Source organism: Alternaria arborescens (assembly GCF_004154835.1).
Source record: "Alternaria arborescens strain FERA 675 chromosome Unknown contig_9, whole genome shotgun sequence".
Lineage (NCBI taxonomy): Eukaryota > Fungi > Ascomycota > Dothideomycetes > Pleosporales > Pleosporaceae > Alternaria > Alternaria arborescens.
In genome coordinates this window covers 622558-637664 of record NW_021167864.1, presented here as the reverse complement: position 1 = coordinate 637664, position 15107 = coordinate 622558, and the positions used below count along the sequence as shown (strand labels likewise).

Below are 15107 nucleotides of genomic sequence, written 5' to 3'. Positions count from 1 at the left end.
ACTGACCAAAGCCGCCGTCTCAGGGTGAAAGCTTAGTACAAGAAAAGTAACGGAACAAAGGGAATCGCGTGCGTCGCAGCGGTGGTGGAAAATGGGAGAGTAAACGCTCAAGGGTATGAAGTTTGTGTGACAAGCCATGCTAAACATATTTACTCATACAAAAGAGCGATCCGTGGTACGTGAACGATTGATCTGGATGACAGCGACAAAGATATTTAGTTTCCGCCAGAGGCCAGGTGGTCAGCGGCCTGTCAAATGTGTTAGTCTAGCTTCTTTATCTGGGAGAGTAGTTACATCGCTTACCTTGTTGATGTCGTAGTCGTACTTCTCGAGCGCAGACAAGGCATCGTTGCGATCATAGCCCATGCCGGTCAGCTTCTTGAGAATGGGGTCGTCATGCTCGGTTCCAGTGCTGATTGCACGGCCAAGCGATGGCATCTGAGGAGACAGTTGATGCGATTTGGATGAAGAAGCGGCCGCCTCTTCATTGTCGAGGGTGTCAAAGACAGACTTGCCAAAGTCAGTGGATGCTTGCTGTGAGTGCGAGCCCTTGTCGGTCTGTGACGACTCGAGGTTGGAGAAGATGGCGTCCCAGTCCTGAGAAGAGGCAGCGGGCTGAGGCTGTTGAGGTTGTCCTCCAAAAGTCTGCGACAAGTGCTCGAAGTCGCTGAAGCTGTCATCGCCGCGCGGCTTGCCGGTCGGGGTCTGCTGCGAAGCCATGGTGTTGGACTTGGAGGCAGCTGGTGAGTCGAACACGGGGTTGAATTCGTCAAGACCTTCACGGTGCTGCGAAGAGAACATGAAGTCCTCATCAGCCCTGTCGTCTTCCTTGGCATCCGCTAGGTCATCGAATCCGGCGTCGAAGTCGTCATTGAAGGCAGACTTGCCAAGTTGGGGCGCGTTAGTAGACGGCGAGGGACCCTTGTTATTGTTGTTGTCATTGGCACCGTACGACAGAGCAGAATGGTATTGATCGGATGGTACAGTCGACGATGGAGTGTCTAGAGGAGGGGGCGACGTTGTCGCAGATTTGGACGGGCCACCAAAGAGAGCAGCTCCGTGACCACCGGGGGGATTGTACGACTTCTCGGGGCCCTGCGCTGTATCAGGCGAGCTTGGCGATGTAGGGTCTTCGCGAGAGGGCAACAGGCCGCCGAACTCGGGAGGGAATTGGTTCGATCCACTTCTGGTTTGGTTCACACTGGACTCGTAGGTAGGTGGTGATTTTTGCGCGCTAGGGGAGGGCAAGCCACCAATGTTGGAGTCCAGGCGAGTAGTCGGTGGTGGGGCTCTGTAGAGCTCATCGCTCGACGCAGTACCCGGTCGCTGCTGTTGCTGAGGACGCTGCTCTTGTCCGGTGCTAGTACGCTTCTGATTGGGCGACGCAGATGTAAAGTTGTCGTCAAAGCCCCGCTCATCGTTGCTGTCGCTATCATCATCGTGAGCAAGATCCTCAATCGGCGGGAACTCCTTGTTGAACTTGTTGGAGTTGTCCGCAGTTGCGCTCGTAGTAGATGCGGTGGCAGTGTTCTGACGGTTAGGACCGAAGCCAGCGAAAGCCGCGTCGAAATCATCCTTACCTCCACGGGGCTGTTCATTGGAGGTGCTGCCAAAGGGGTCGGCACGGTTGTTGTTCCTGTTTGGACCACTCAAACTGCTCTCTCCAGTCTGGTTCTGCTGGAGAGGCGTAGCGCCGTCTCGAGGGAAGGCTCCAGGGATGTCTTGCCCAACACCAGCAGAGGGTGCTCCGAAGTTCGTGAAGGTGTCTTTGCGATCCTCAGCTCTGGTTGAGCGCTGAGTGTCACTGGTGACGCTGGCCACAGGGGAGGCTGAGAAGTTTCTGTTGAACAAGGAAGGGTTGAAGTTGTCGGTTTCGGTCCTGTTTGTCTCAGAGCGCTCTACGGCGGGCTTCTCAGCTATAGGAGTACTAGCAGGTGAGGCCTGTGAGATCGTAGGTGTCTCGTTGCCAGTGGCACCGTATCTGCTAGCAGGAGCAGTCCCGCGTACAGAGGAGCTGAAAGAGTCGGATCGTTGGCCACCCTCTCTTAGAGGCAAGAATGAAGAGCCGAACTGGCGCGACTCCGGAGGAGCTGGTGGGTCTGCACCACGCGGAGACTCCTGGTAAGACGACAGAGGAGGCGATGTAGAAGGTGTGGGAACACCAGGTCCTTCCGAAGATTGTACCGACTGGCCGGATGGGACAGAGAAGCTAGGACCTTGGCTCTGGTTCTCGGGACGGAAGGACACAGGAGGTGCGCTGCTTTGGGGTGTGCCAAAGCTACCGAACACGCTGTCAAAGTCTTTGTGGGGTCCTTCACGGGCAAAGCCAGACGGCGACATGGTGTTCTCAGCAGGCTGTGGTGACTTGCGGAAGAACGGGTTCGTGCTTTGACTGGTCGTGGAAGCCGCAGGGCTGACAACGGCGGGTGTCTGGGCTTGGGGACTACGAGTGCCCTCCTCCTGAGACTTGGTCAAGTCGTTCATCTCATTCTTGATCTTGTCGCGTTCTCCCTCGTTGGTGGCAAGCTGCTTCTTGTTGATTGCCACCATACCCTTCTGCTGGCGAGCATCGTTCCTCATCTTGTCAAGCTGGGGTCGGAGCTGTCCGATTTCAGCGTTGAGCTGACGGATACGCTCCTTCAAGTTGTTGTTCTCGCGTTGATCAGCCTCAAGTTGACCTCCCACTTGTCGGTGCTGGTTCTGGAGATCCTGGTAGGATCCCTCGATCATAACAAGGTCTTGTTGCAACTTCCGGGTCTCGTTACGGGAGCTAGCCAGTCGGTCCTCCAATGCCTTGACAGCCTTGACCTCCTGGTCATACTGGGTCTTGAACTGCGATAGGCGGAGCTCGAGGTCGCGCTTCTGGGTGTTGACACTGTTCAGATCGCCCTCGGTCGCGGTCTTCTTGTTCTGAACCTCCTGCATCTGGTTTCGCAAAGTGGTCATCTGGTTCGACATATTGGCCAAGTCGGTTGAGTCTTGCGTTAGTTTCTTGTTAATTTCAGCAACATCCTCTCCGCCCAACAAATCGTCCATTGCGGATGGCGTAGAGTGTTGTGGCAGGCCAGAAGCACCCGACTGTCCCGTAGAATGCGCGGTAAGAGTTTGACCAAACGACGAGCTAGGCATGAAGGGCTTGAACGTAGAGGCAGGGTTCCTCGGTTGCGGCTGGAATGGGTGAGGCGAAGTAGGCGAAGTCGGCTTGCTTCCAAATGGGTCGGCCTCGAAGGGGTTGCTGAACGTAGCAGAGCCACCTGTCGACTGCGGTTGCTGAGGAGCAGGAGCCGGTGCTGTGAAGGCGTCAAGGCCAAAGAGATCTTCTGCAGCTGATTTGGCAGCACGAGGAACGGGTGGTGCAGGTTGGGGCGCAGCGACTGGTACTGCTTGGTTGGCGGCGGTCCGTAGGCTTGGAGGAATCAAACTAGGTGGTAGTGTTGCTGGCAGCTGGTCTCCTTTCCGTTGTTGACGGATCAGATACATTGCGACCGCGAACTCGTCCTTGGACAGTTGACCCTCTGAATTAATGTCTGCAAGGTCCCATATTCCCGCGAGGACATCTTCGGGTAGCCCGGAGTCACTGAAGAAGCGCACTGCCTGGTCTCCAGTAATGAAGCCACGGCCCATGGTATCGACGGTCTTGAAGAGGTTGTCGTATGAAGCCTTCTCTTGTGGGCTGATTAGCCAATCGCTGCCAGTCGGTTGAGGTGGTGGAACTGGTGCTCCAAAAGGCGTCCTTCCAAGGGGACTCGATTGCCGTGGCACGTTTTGCTGGCCGCTGAACTGGCGTGGAATGGACATTGATTGGTCTGGACGTCCTGGGGGAGGTGCGAGTTGCCCTCGTCGCGAGGCGGCTTCGTACAAGCCTGGGGGTAGCGCAGTTGGAAGTGCCTTCATGTTGCCTGTTCGGTACGAGGCTAGCATGTGCATGGCGATGATGAACTCGGTCACATTGAGAGCGCCGCGCTGCTCGGTGTCGGAAAGATTCCAGATGCGGCCGAGGACTTCATTGGGTAACCGCGCTTTTTCGAAAATCTCCTTTGCATTTTCACCTGGTATATGTTAGAGAGGTGTGCTAGCAAGTAGTCGAAAGACATACCAGAGAGCACGCCATTGACGGCACCAGACTTCTCGAACAGGCCTGCGTATTCAGCAGCCTTGGCAGGTACTAGCGGAGGTACTCGGATGGGGCCGTTGCCGCTCATCTGGGGTTGTATGGAACCAGTGGGTTGTGGGGAGAAGCTAGGAGGTGCAGGAACAGAAGGGGCTGCGGATGGGATGTTCAAGCCCTCGAACTTGGGCAGGGGCGCGGCTAGATAAGCGTCAGCGCAAAGTCATGACGGAAAGCGTCGAGAACATACGTCTGAAAGCCAGCTCTGGGGAGGGATCGCGGCCAGCCTGGTAGTGTCCGATGAGACGCAGGACCTGGCAGAAGCCAGCCATGGTCAAGAGACCGCGGTTCTCTGTGTCTGCAATCTGCCATATCTCACCCAGGACGGCTGGTGCCAACTTGGTGCGCTCGAAGAACTTGACGGCAATCTCGCCTGTTATGACGCCCAGCTTCTCCGTGTCGGCTTGCTGGAAGAGATACTGGAAGACGCGCTTCTCCTCGGGCGTCAGGTTGAGAACGGGCTGGTCTGCGCCGCATTAGCTAGGGTTCGAGGCGGGTGTCTGTCAACACAAGTGACCACATACTCAATTCGCCGCTTTGCGAGAGGTCCGCCATGGCTGTGTGGGCGCAACGGGCGGCACTCGTGGATATAGGGCTTCTGCCTGGGTGTATGAGGCTGAAGCTCCCGGCGCTGTCGTGTAATGGAGCGGGGAAGCTTTGGGCGGCCGGGCACGGGAAAGTCGCACAACTAGCGGTGGGCGGCTAGACGCGAAAAAACCTCTTCGAGGAGGGAAGATGGCCCGGTGAGGGGGGAGGGAGAGGCGATGGGGGTATTGATGTTGTTGGAGTGTGGGAGATGCGCCGGAAGCTTGATCCTCGTCGTCGCTACTAGGCGGAAGCTACCTGGCCTAGTGCTGGGTCGATGCTCATGGCTGTTTATTGGGCGGAGCACGGCAGCTGTCAATCTTGTGCGCATCAGCCACGCTGTCTCATGCATGTCCCAACACCCAGTCAGTGGCCTGCACATGGCCGGCCTCCGCATCTGCAGAATGCCACCAGCCAATGGCCCCTTCTGAATATCTTCCGATGCGCTTTCTGACCCACGTCGTCATCAGTATGGCGGATACGCATCTAAAGTCGATGCTGTTGTGTCATCGTGTTTGTTGTCGTTGTTATTGTATTCATTTTGTACATTATCCAAATGGCATTACTTCGTGGTTACATGTCTTGTACAAGAGTGGTGAAAGTCCAAGGGTGGAACAAGGTGGTCTTCATCGCCGCTCACCACGACCCCGGCTGTTCTTCTCCCTCCAACATCTAGCAAATGCCAGACTAGGGCTGACTTCCTCACGTCTGCCCCACGCCCGCCCCAGCAGCCAGTCAGTGACACTGATGACCTTCGCTGTCCTGTCCCAATGCTGGCCCTCTTCCGTATGCTCGATGATGTGATTCAAGATGCGCCCCTCTTCGTCGAATTCAAACTTGAAGAGCCCAGTAAACTCCTGGTGGGGTCGTTTCGACCCTGCGACGATGCTCGTAATCTTTTCAACAACGTCGCTGACTTGGCCATTGTCCTTCTTCTCCGATTTGCATGTCTGCCATCGGACTATAAGCTTCTCGTTGCGTACGTTGCTCGCTGACGATGCGCCGTTCTTGACCATGCGCTCAGATAATATCTCAAGCTTCACATTGCCGAGTACTGGTACCTGGCCCCATGCGACTGGTGCTGTCCACAGTGCAGCTGCGTATGCGAACCTTCCGCTCACGGTGGGTAGATGAGGATGCGTCGAGGGAAATAGGTGAAGGCTGATGTGCGGGGAGAGGATGTCTTGCGGCAAGGGCGATATGAGGAGCGTGGGCAGGCGGTCGTGGAGCACCCGTATGGCTGTGGTCGTGTCAGTGGCCTGATGCGCTGCTCGATAAAGGACCAACGTACTGTTTCCGAGTTTCAAGTTGCGCTCGTTCAGTCGCTCCTTCTCGCACTCATCAGGCTCGGGGTGTTTGCATGGCGACGAGCTAGTAAACCAGTGCCTGGACACGGATGCTTGCTTCGCGCCTACGGCTGTGATGTTCCTCTTGTACTGCTTGAGCCCCAGCAGCCGGGGCGCAGTGAGCGATCGTGCTGGGCAAGTCAGAAGTTGCGTGCGGGCAGATGTCGAAAAGCGCCGCATCAGACCGCTGGTCATCTGTGTGGATAGGGATATGCGACCATAGGTAAGGATATGCTAGGTGGTGAGATGCCAATTGCGGAGGATTCGGTGTTTTCGTGCGCTAGTCGTACCACGGGAAAAGAAATGGATGGTGCATGGGTGGGTCCCTTCCGATTCCCATATGCCGGGGTATCGATCGTGACGTAGGTTTAGCGACTATCTCAATCTGTACTTCCCGCTGTATGCTACCGTCCTCGCCACGCCCATGTTCGCATTGAGATGTTCCGGTGGGACTATCGACCCTGACTTGCATAATGACGCCTATAAAGATCGAGTTTCCTCTGCTGAGACCCAGCGTGGATGAACATCCAATCCCTTTTCCCCAGATTCTATAGAGCGCCCACCAGACAATCAATTGGTTTACAGCCGGTAAGAGCGACCCCGCAATTACCCATGCTGATGCTAATACTAACAACTCCATCGTCAGTCTACGAAGATATAAGAACGTTCCCCAACTTTCCAACTTCTCCACAATGGCCCCCTCTGGAAAGCGCATCGTCTTCACCGGTGGCTCAGGAAAAGCTGGACGCCATGTCATCCCGGAACTCATCAAAAAGGGGCACTCCGTCCTCAATTGTGATTTAACTGATTTTCCTGACCCGGATGCTGGTGTCTTTACTCTCAAGACTGACCTTACGGACAGGTAAGTTGTGACTGTACAAAATGTTTATGTGACATACACTGACTTTTTATCTTCACCTCTGCAGCGGCCAAGTCTTCAATGCGCTCACAACCCACTTCAACTTTGCCGGCTATGAAGGCCCTCATGTACCTGGCCCACCCGACGCAGTCATTCACTTTGCCGCCTATGCACGAAACATGCTGGTACCTGACAATGAGTGCTACGCTGGCAACGTCAGGTCAACATACAACGTCATCGAAGCAGCATGTAAACTCGGTGTTAAGAAGATTATCATCGCCAGCAGTGAGACAACATACGAAGTTTGCTTTGGACAAGGAGATCTCGACTATACCGCTTTCCCTCTAACTGAAGACATGGACGTAAATCCCATGGACACATATGCCATCTCAAAACTCTGTGGTGAGCGCGTAGCTCGCGGGTTTGCACGCCGCTTCGACGCCGACATCTATGTAAGTCATCTCCGTGTACAAACTGCGTATGAGGCATTTACTAATTCCGTACACCCATATACAGGCGCTCCGCATCGGCAACGTCATTGAGCCTCACGAGTATGAGCGTGACTTTCCAAAGTACATCAAGTCCCCAGAGGTTCGTAAGAGGAATGCCTGGGCGTACATTGATGCTCGTGATTTGGGCCAGATATGCGACTTATGTGTATCGAAAGACGGATTAGGCTTCCAGGTCTTCAACGCGACAAATGACACCATTACCGCTACGTTCCCGACAAAACAGTTCCTGGAGCAGTACGCCCCGAATACACCCATTACACGGGAGATGGACGAGTGGGAGGCGCCACTGAGTAACCGCAAGATCAGAGATGTTCTCGGATTCAAGGAGGAGCATAACTGGCGGAAGTACTACAACCCTGATCAATAGAAGAAGATGTGATCGGCCTAGTAATACCATCACGAGGCCACAAGTCACACAAGTAAAAAGCCTTTAAGCAAGTCTAAATATTGAGACAATCAAGCTGTTTATAGTGTTGAGACCTTAGATCCCGCCTCCTCTCACTTCTACATCACTCTGCCCATGCTTTTCACTTACTGCAGCAACGACATGTCCATCGTCCCCACTTAAACCCTTCTCTGCAACACCAACTTTCACCCGTCCAGTATCTCCTTTGTGGCCCTGCGTACCAATTCTCAAGAAAGGCACCAGAAGCAAACCGGGTACGGAAACAGCAGCCGCAAACCAAAATACTGCTGCGAAAGGCTCGACAGAATTATTGCCATAATAACCAGAGGTAGCAGGATTTCTTTGCACAGCGTCAAATATGGCAGTCGCGATACCATATGCGATAGCTGTACAGAGACGAGTCAAAGTCTGGAAGAGCGAACCTGCGATAGACTGCTTGTTCGTAGGCATCGAGGAGAGGACGTACATCTATGCGTAATCAGTATGAACAATGGAAAAGGCGGCAGAAGCCGACTCGGATTGGGCCATTCGACATACATTAGCGACGATGAACTGGAAGTCCACTCCGATCACACACAAACATAGCGCAGGGAAAGAGAAAGCCCAATACGAGTCCCCGTACCTCTGTACAGCAGCCAGAGTAAAGGATATGGTTAGTGCGGCGGCACCGATGCCTACGAGCAGTTTGTTGGAGACTTTGTGTTGGATTAGGGCAGCGACGGCATTAGCGGTGAGGCCTACAACGACCATGGGTAGCATGTGTACGCCGGTCATAAGTGCGTTGTAGTTCAACTCTGTTTGGAAGTAGAGTGCGATCCAGAAAGACAGAACCGGGAACCCAAGAAACCCGCATGAGAGGATTGCGAGGAGCTGGTTTAGTATACATGTTAGTAACTTGCCGGGACATGGTAGTCAGGAGGGAAGGACAGTACTTACGAGAGAAAAATCCCTGTCGTACCATATCTTCATATCGATCATAGCATATGGATACTTGATCTCCCACACTATGAAAGCCGCAATTAGCATGATGCCTAGAATCAGTAGGACAAGAACATAAGGCGTCTTCCACCCGTTCGGCGCATCGCCTCCCAAACTGGCCAACGTCAGCGAAGTAACTCCTCAGCTAATTCCAAAACATACCTCAAAGCCGCACAAAACATGCCGATCCCAAAGATGGTCAACGCAGTACCCGGCAAATCAAGCTTCTTCAACGTCTCCTTGTCCAGCTTTTGCTTCGCCTGCGTATCCCTTGGTACAGTAAAAGCCGCAACGATACTTGTCACAAAGTATACTATAGCTAACAGGAAGAAACCAGCCCTCCAGCTAAAGACCTGGGTGAACAGTCCAGACAGAATAGTTCCAAACACAAAGCCCATGGGGTTTCCTGCACTAAAACACCCAAATGCTCTGTTCTTCCTCCGACTAGGTCTCTCATAGATGGCGCCGAGCATGCCTTGAGCCGGAGGCACAGAAGAAGCGGAAAAGATACCTAGGACGCCACAGAGTATGTCGAGAGTCATGCCAGACTGTGAGAAGCCGGCGCCGAGGCAGAAGACGGAGAAGAAGAATAGTGAGCCGATGAACATGGATTTGCGACCGAAAAGATCTGCTATGCTGCCGAAGAAGAGGAGGAGAGAACCTGCTGTAAGAGACGTGGCAGCATTCATCCATGTGATTTCCGCGTTCGTCATGCCTAGATCTCGACCTGCGAAGGAACTCATGACGGTGATGGAGCCGGTTAAAAAGCTCGTCATGGCCACAGCCATCGTCACCGAGACGATGAACATGCATTCTTGGAACGTGGATGTGAAGCAGTCTGGTCGCGAGTTGGGATCATTGTTGCTGATTGGATGTGAGATGGTAGTGGCGAGTTCGGCATCTGTATCGGCGTCCATCTTGCTAGCAGATGATGTATTAAAACAAGAACACAAGGCAAACGAAGCGAAAAGATGCAGAGATAATCTGAAAAAACGCCGGGAGCGATGAAGCAAGATCTGATAAGGATCAAAAGAAAGTGTAAACCATGAAATTATTCAGCGCGCGGAATTGCTCCATGAGGCGTTGCATGTTGTCTAGCCGCTATTTAGGCAAGTATGGCTGCGCTATCCCTGGGTTGGACGTGGAAGAACGTTTACGAGCGATTACTGACGCAAAGAACGAATAGGTCGAGGATCACGCTATAGATCCGCGGAGTACACCAATAGTATACTAAGATTAACCAACAAAGACGTGAAGCCTGAAGAATAGCAGAGATGGGTATCGCTGATCAACATGCATTGTCTTACAATTTAATCACCTTCCACTCACCTAAGTGCATGCGCCCTAGTTGGCCTCCCAGTGGGCCCTGCACCTCTCTGCCGTTGGCCCAGAGCTTCTTGCCTGCCCAATGTTCGATGAAGCCATCTGGCCCTGACACTATGATCAATCTAGAGCCTTTCTCCTCCGGTTGCCTTTGTATTCTCCTCTCGATCTCACTCGGGCTTGGGAACGAGTTCTCTTCATCAACATAGTAGTTGACAGTCAAGCCTTTCGTTGCGACTCCGCTCTGCTTCTTGAGCGCATCCAGTTCCTTTACTATGACGCCCTTGGGTGCAGCGGGTGAGTCGTCTGCAAGCGGTAGTTGCGCAACAGGCTCGCCGGAACCGAAGAAGCTCTTCCACCAGCCTACTCTGCCCCGCGCGGACGTTGTGCTTCTATCGTCGCTGATGCCACCTTCGCACTCTTCACGGCGTCTGTTCGCCCATAGTATGTGCATCCGACTTCCAGTTCTTCTTGCCAGCGCCTGCGCAACCTGCATTGCGGGTGCTATGCCAGTTCCGCCTGCCAGAAAGACAACCTCTATGATGTCGCGGGGAAGCTTGAGTTCGGTATTCGGTCCTCGCAATTCGACCGTGGACTGTTCGGGTAGGCGGTGCAGGTAGGTCGAAACCTCGCCGCCCTGTTCCTGCCGTATGAGCAACCTCATGTCTTCCGGCTCGTTCTCGCCATGCTTTTGATCGGGAGGCGTAGGGGGCAGCGGTGTGTATGCACGTGCAATCTGTAATTGTGGTTGCTTAATCTGAACGCTCCAGACGCTTCGCTTCCACACCTCCTTTACGCTCTCTGTGTCCGATACGCCATTGCTGTTGCGCAGTGTGAAGATTGCGCTGGTGGAAGAGACGGGTTGCTTGTCTACGAGCGTGTACGGCGTGAAATCATGCGGGTTCAGCGATGCGTCGGATCGGTCTGCGGATCTGGTGAAGCGGTACACGGCGCCCCCAACGGCTGAGGTTCCGAGAACTATCAATGGACCTGCTCGCCTCTTGAGCCAGGACATGGCGTGCGTAGAGCTTGCGCTTCTCTAATGACAATGATGTTCTTGCTTGTTGCAGATGCAAAGATAGCTAGAATTTCGACATGACGACATGGGCCCATGCGCGTTGCCCGCTCTAGTATGCCGAGGTGTGACCATATCCAGAGGCCTTATTGCCAAACGGATACGCTTCACCTGTGTCGTGTTCGAGACATGAATTGAAACTGTTTAAGCTTATACCAAGTTGCATTTTAGTGTCAACCTGCAGATACACTTTCAAGAAAATGTACGATGTTGCGAGGGTTCGGCTTCGCAGCTGTGTCGCGTGTCGCATACTAGTGTAACGCGTCTCCGACTTCTAGAATATAAGGCGGGGGGTTTTAAGGAGGTGGCAACAGTCCGATCTGCCAGGTGAAACAGCATTAGCGAAGGGTTGTCATTCCTTTTTGAGGGCATGCACACCTCGAAAGCGTCGAGAAGCTAAGCGGCCGCTTCCGTTGGACCCTGCATTCGGAGCCACTTGAACCTAACCAAGTGGCGTCCTGGCATAAGATCGCTATTTTGCACTGCGTGACACGATCATCTTCATTCATCTCTCACACCGCCCCTCTACCATTTGCCTACTCAGATTTGATCCGGACAGAAGCCCTCTTCCGCGGCTCCGCAACGCGCGCCGGCGAACCGCCGGACTTATCACGGGATAAGATTTCAGCCCTATCGACATTTCCTTAGACTTTTCATCGACCACGATAAAACACCAAACAGTCGCTCAGACGCTGTTTCCAGGCTTCTACAAGGCTGTAAATCGAACTATATTCTGGCATCGCCCAAAAGTGACCAACTGTTCCGGCCTCCGTATAAACAATCGAGCGATGGCGCCCGCAATTCTGACTCAGCGCCCAAGGATACTCTGTCTGGACGCATATGACTCGTTTTCCAACAATATAGTCGCGCTGGTCGAACAGAATGTAGACGCAGAAGTCGTCAAGATCTTTATCGACGACCCTGTTCTCGCAAAACCATCAGCTTCCGGGGACTATTCAGCATTTACCGACTATCTGAAGGGCTTCGATGGCATCATTGCTGGGCCAGGACCTGGTTGGGCTAAATGCGACGAGGATGTTGGTTTGATGAAAGAACTTTGGAGACTGCGAGACGAACAGATTGTCCCTGTGCTTGGCATATGTCTCGGCTTTCAATCGCTTTGCCTTGCATTTGGGGCTGATATCGAAAGACTCAACGAGCCAAAGCATGGTATCATCACGGCTATCCTACACAAGAGCCAATCCATCTTCCGAGGCGTGGAGAGCCTTCTGGCTACCCAGTATCATTCTTTGCAAGTCAAACTCGATCATCCCATCCAAAACAAGCGCGCTGTACGGTATCCTGCACAACTCTGGGAGCCTACGGAAACCTGTCCCCAACTGGAGCCGCTGGCATGGGATTTTGACAGTGATCTTAATGGCGCCGTGCTCATGGGCGTGAAACATATACAGAAGCCATTCTGGGGTGTCCAGTTCCACCCAGAGTCAATCTGCACAAACGATGAGGGCAAGCGCATCATTCGGAATTGGTGGGAAGACGCCCAATCCTGGAACCGGAAACGTATGTTCCGGAACGTTCCCAAGCATGGTTTGATGCCAAACTTGCCATCTTCGCCAATGACTGCTGATGATTTCCGACGAGAGCTGGGCGTTTACGACGCCAGGAAACAGAGCAAGCGTTCTTACACAGACTTCGTCGCAAAACTCGATAGCGACACAATAACGCCATTTGAGCTTGCTTCGCTCATCGCACACGGAGACGGACAGTCATTGCCAGACTTGCCACCGAGCACCGTACATTGCGCAACTACTGGAAGCGGAAGACTTACAGTAGCGGACGCTTGTGAGTTGTTCGAATTGACAAGAGGCGAAGCTATAGTGTTGGAGTCAGGGTTACAGTCGAATCTGGTGCCTATGGCTGTGGGTACGGGTCGGTACAGCATCATAGGTGTCGTCATTCCCGAGGAAACTCTACGCCTACATTATTACGCAGGCACCCGAAGGATGGAACTCCGAGACGGCAAAGGCCAGGTACATACCGATTGGACTGTATCTGACCCATGGCCCTACGTGAGGGAGGTCATGAAGAGCCTTCAGCCTTCAACACCGCCAAAAGGCTCAACATGGGCTCCTTTCTGGGGAGGTCTTATGGGCTATGCGTCTTACGAGGCCGGCTTAGAGACAATCGATGTTCATGGTCACGAAGAAGCTTCGTATCCGGACATTTGCTTCGCTTATATAACGCGAAGTATCGTGTTTGACCATCAGTTCAAGAAGATCTATGTCCAGAGTATCCGCGGACCATTCGACCAAGACTGGGTTATTGACACAACGGAGAGACTGTATGAACACGCAGGTTTCAAGTCGCGTGAAACTACTCCAAACTCTGCAGCAATGAGACAGGCGGACCCTTTTGAGGCTCACGGCACAATGCACCAATACATCGACTCATGTGTTCAGCTCACTGTTGGCGAAACCGAGTACTGCAAGAAGGTCAGTGCTTGCCAGGATGCAATAGCAGACGGTCAGAGTTACGAGTTGTGCCTCACGCATCGCAACGAAATCCGTGCTCGCAAGCCAACAGCCTGCAAAATCTCTCACGCAGAGGACAATGAACACTCCTGGAATCTCTACAAGCGCTTGACCGGCCAAAACCCTGCGCCTTTCAGCGCCTACATGAGGATGCACAACGTACACATACTCTGCTCCTCACCAGAACGATACATAAGCTGGGACCGGTCGCAAACTGCACAGTGTCGACCAATAAAGGGAACAGTTCAAAAAAAACCTGGCGTGACTGCTGAGATGGCCCATGCTATCCTCTCATCCTCAAAGGAACGCGCAGAAAATCTCATGATTGTGGATCTTACTCGCCACCAGCTTCATGGCGTATATGGCTCCGAAAACGTCCGAGTAAGCCAGCTCATGGAAGTTGAAGAATACGAAACGCTCTGGCAACTGGTCTCAGTCGTCGATGCAGTGCCTAGCGGGATCTACAAACCCACCACTCCAGAAGATTGGGAAGATCCTGTAGAATACGCTTCCAAGAAGCCCGCCAAGCAATCCGTTCCTTACCTAGGATTCGATGCGTTCGTCGAAAGTCTGCCCCCAGGTAGCATGACTGGCGCACCCAAGAAGCGGTCTTGCGAGATTCTTCAGGATGTAGAAGACGGCGCAAGACGAGGCATATACTCAGGTGTGCTCGGTTATCTCGACGTCGGAGGCGGCGGTGACTTCAACGTCGTCATACGCACTGCGATCAAGATTGATGACGAACAAAGTGAAGAAAAGGGAGACGTCTGGCGTATCGGCGCTGGAGGAGCAGTCACCAGCCAAAGCACTCCACAAGGCGAATTTGAAGAAATGATTGCTAAATTTGGCAGCACTAAGAGAGCCTTCATGCCTTTGCCGCCACCGAAGCCGAAGACAAAGAACAGAAGGGTCGAAATCATTGAGCCTGATGACCCAGAGTTTGCGGAGCTGCTGGCGAGTATGAGGGGTGGGGAGGAATTGACGCTTGACGATGCGCAGATCATGTTGAGGGCAGTGGAACGCGAGCTAAGGAGAAGAAACGCTGCTGGCGAGAGCGATGATATTACGGAAGTGGAATGATTTATTTGATAGGAGTTTGGAAGGTCGGAGTTGTTGAGCTTAACCTGTGATACCATGTTTTGAGATAGAGATAGACATTTCTGGTTTCAACACCACTAACAACGATTGCTGTACACACGCATTCACTTTGAACCCTTTTTTCTGAGACTACATGATACTGCCAAAGAGCGCATGCCTGCTCAAGATGACAAGTCAACGATAGGCAGGTGCGATGACTAAGCGTGCGATTGGTGGGGAAACGTAGCATCGTCGTGTACCTCTACGTGTAGCAACACGACGCCAA

The 15107-nt window shown here is 53.1% G+C and overlaps 6 protein-coding genes across 6 annotated transcripts; 2 read left to right on the top strand and 4 right to left on the bottom strand.

Annotated features, from left to right (window-relative positions):
• Positions 1-215: 215 nt before the first annotated feature.
• On the bottom strand, positions 216-4723 carry AA0111_g4894 (hypothetical protein; the record flags this gene model as incomplete). Its single annotated transcript, XM_028650945.1, has 5 exons — positions 216-248; positions 304-4049; positions 4097-4309; positions 4359-4634; positions 4693-4723. 5 exons carry the CDS (start codon positions 4721-4723, stop codon positions 216-218), a joined length of 4299 nt encoding a protein of 1432 aa, XP_028507400.1.
• Positions 4724-5379: 656 nt separating this feature from the next.
• AA0111_g4893 (hypothetical protein) lies at positions 5380-6294 on the bottom strand (the record flags this gene model as incomplete). The annotated part of the gene is made up of 2 exons (XM_028650944.1): positions 5380-5993; positions 6045-6294. The coding sequence occupies 2 exons, from the start codon at positions 6292-6294 to the stop codon at positions 5380-5382; spliced, it is 864 nt and encodes a 287-aa protein (XP_028507405.1).
• Positions 6295-6791: 497 nt separating this feature from the next.
• Positions 6792-7837, top strand: AA0111_g4892 (hypothetical protein; the record flags this gene model as incomplete). The annotated part of the gene is made up of 3 exons (XM_028650943.1): positions 6792-6961; positions 7026-7410; positions 7475-7837. 3 exons carry the CDS (start codon positions 6792-6794, stop codon positions 7835-7837), a joined length of 918 nt encoding a protein of 305 aa, XP_028507406.1.
• Positions 7838-7951: 114 nt separating this feature from the next.
• On the bottom strand, positions 7952-9771 carry AA0111_g4891 (hypothetical protein; the record flags this gene model as incomplete). Its single annotated transcript, XM_028650942.1, has 4 exons — positions 7952-8344; positions 8414-8746; positions 8813-8969; positions 9017-9771. 4 exons carry the CDS (start codon positions 9769-9771, stop codon positions 7952-7954), a joined length of 1638 nt encoding a protein of 545 aa, XP_028507403.1.
• Positions 9772-10157: 386 nt separating this feature from the next.
• Positions 10158-11192, bottom strand: AA0111_g4890 (hypothetical protein; the record flags this gene model as incomplete). The annotated part of the gene is made up of 1 exon (XM_028650941.1): positions 10158-11192. One exon carries the CDS (start codon positions 11190-11192, stop codon positions 10158-10160), a length of 1035 nt encoding a protein of 344 aa, XP_028507404.1.
• An 848-nt stretch (positions 11193-12040) lies between these two features.
• Positions 12041-14824, top strand: AA0111_g4889 (hypothetical protein; the record flags this gene model as incomplete). The annotated part of the gene is made up of 1 exon (XM_028650939.1): positions 12041-14824. One exon carries the CDS (start codon positions 12041-12043, stop codon positions 14822-14824), a length of 2784 nt encoding a protein of 927 aa, XP_028507574.1.
• Positions 14825-15107: the final 283 nt, after the last annotated feature.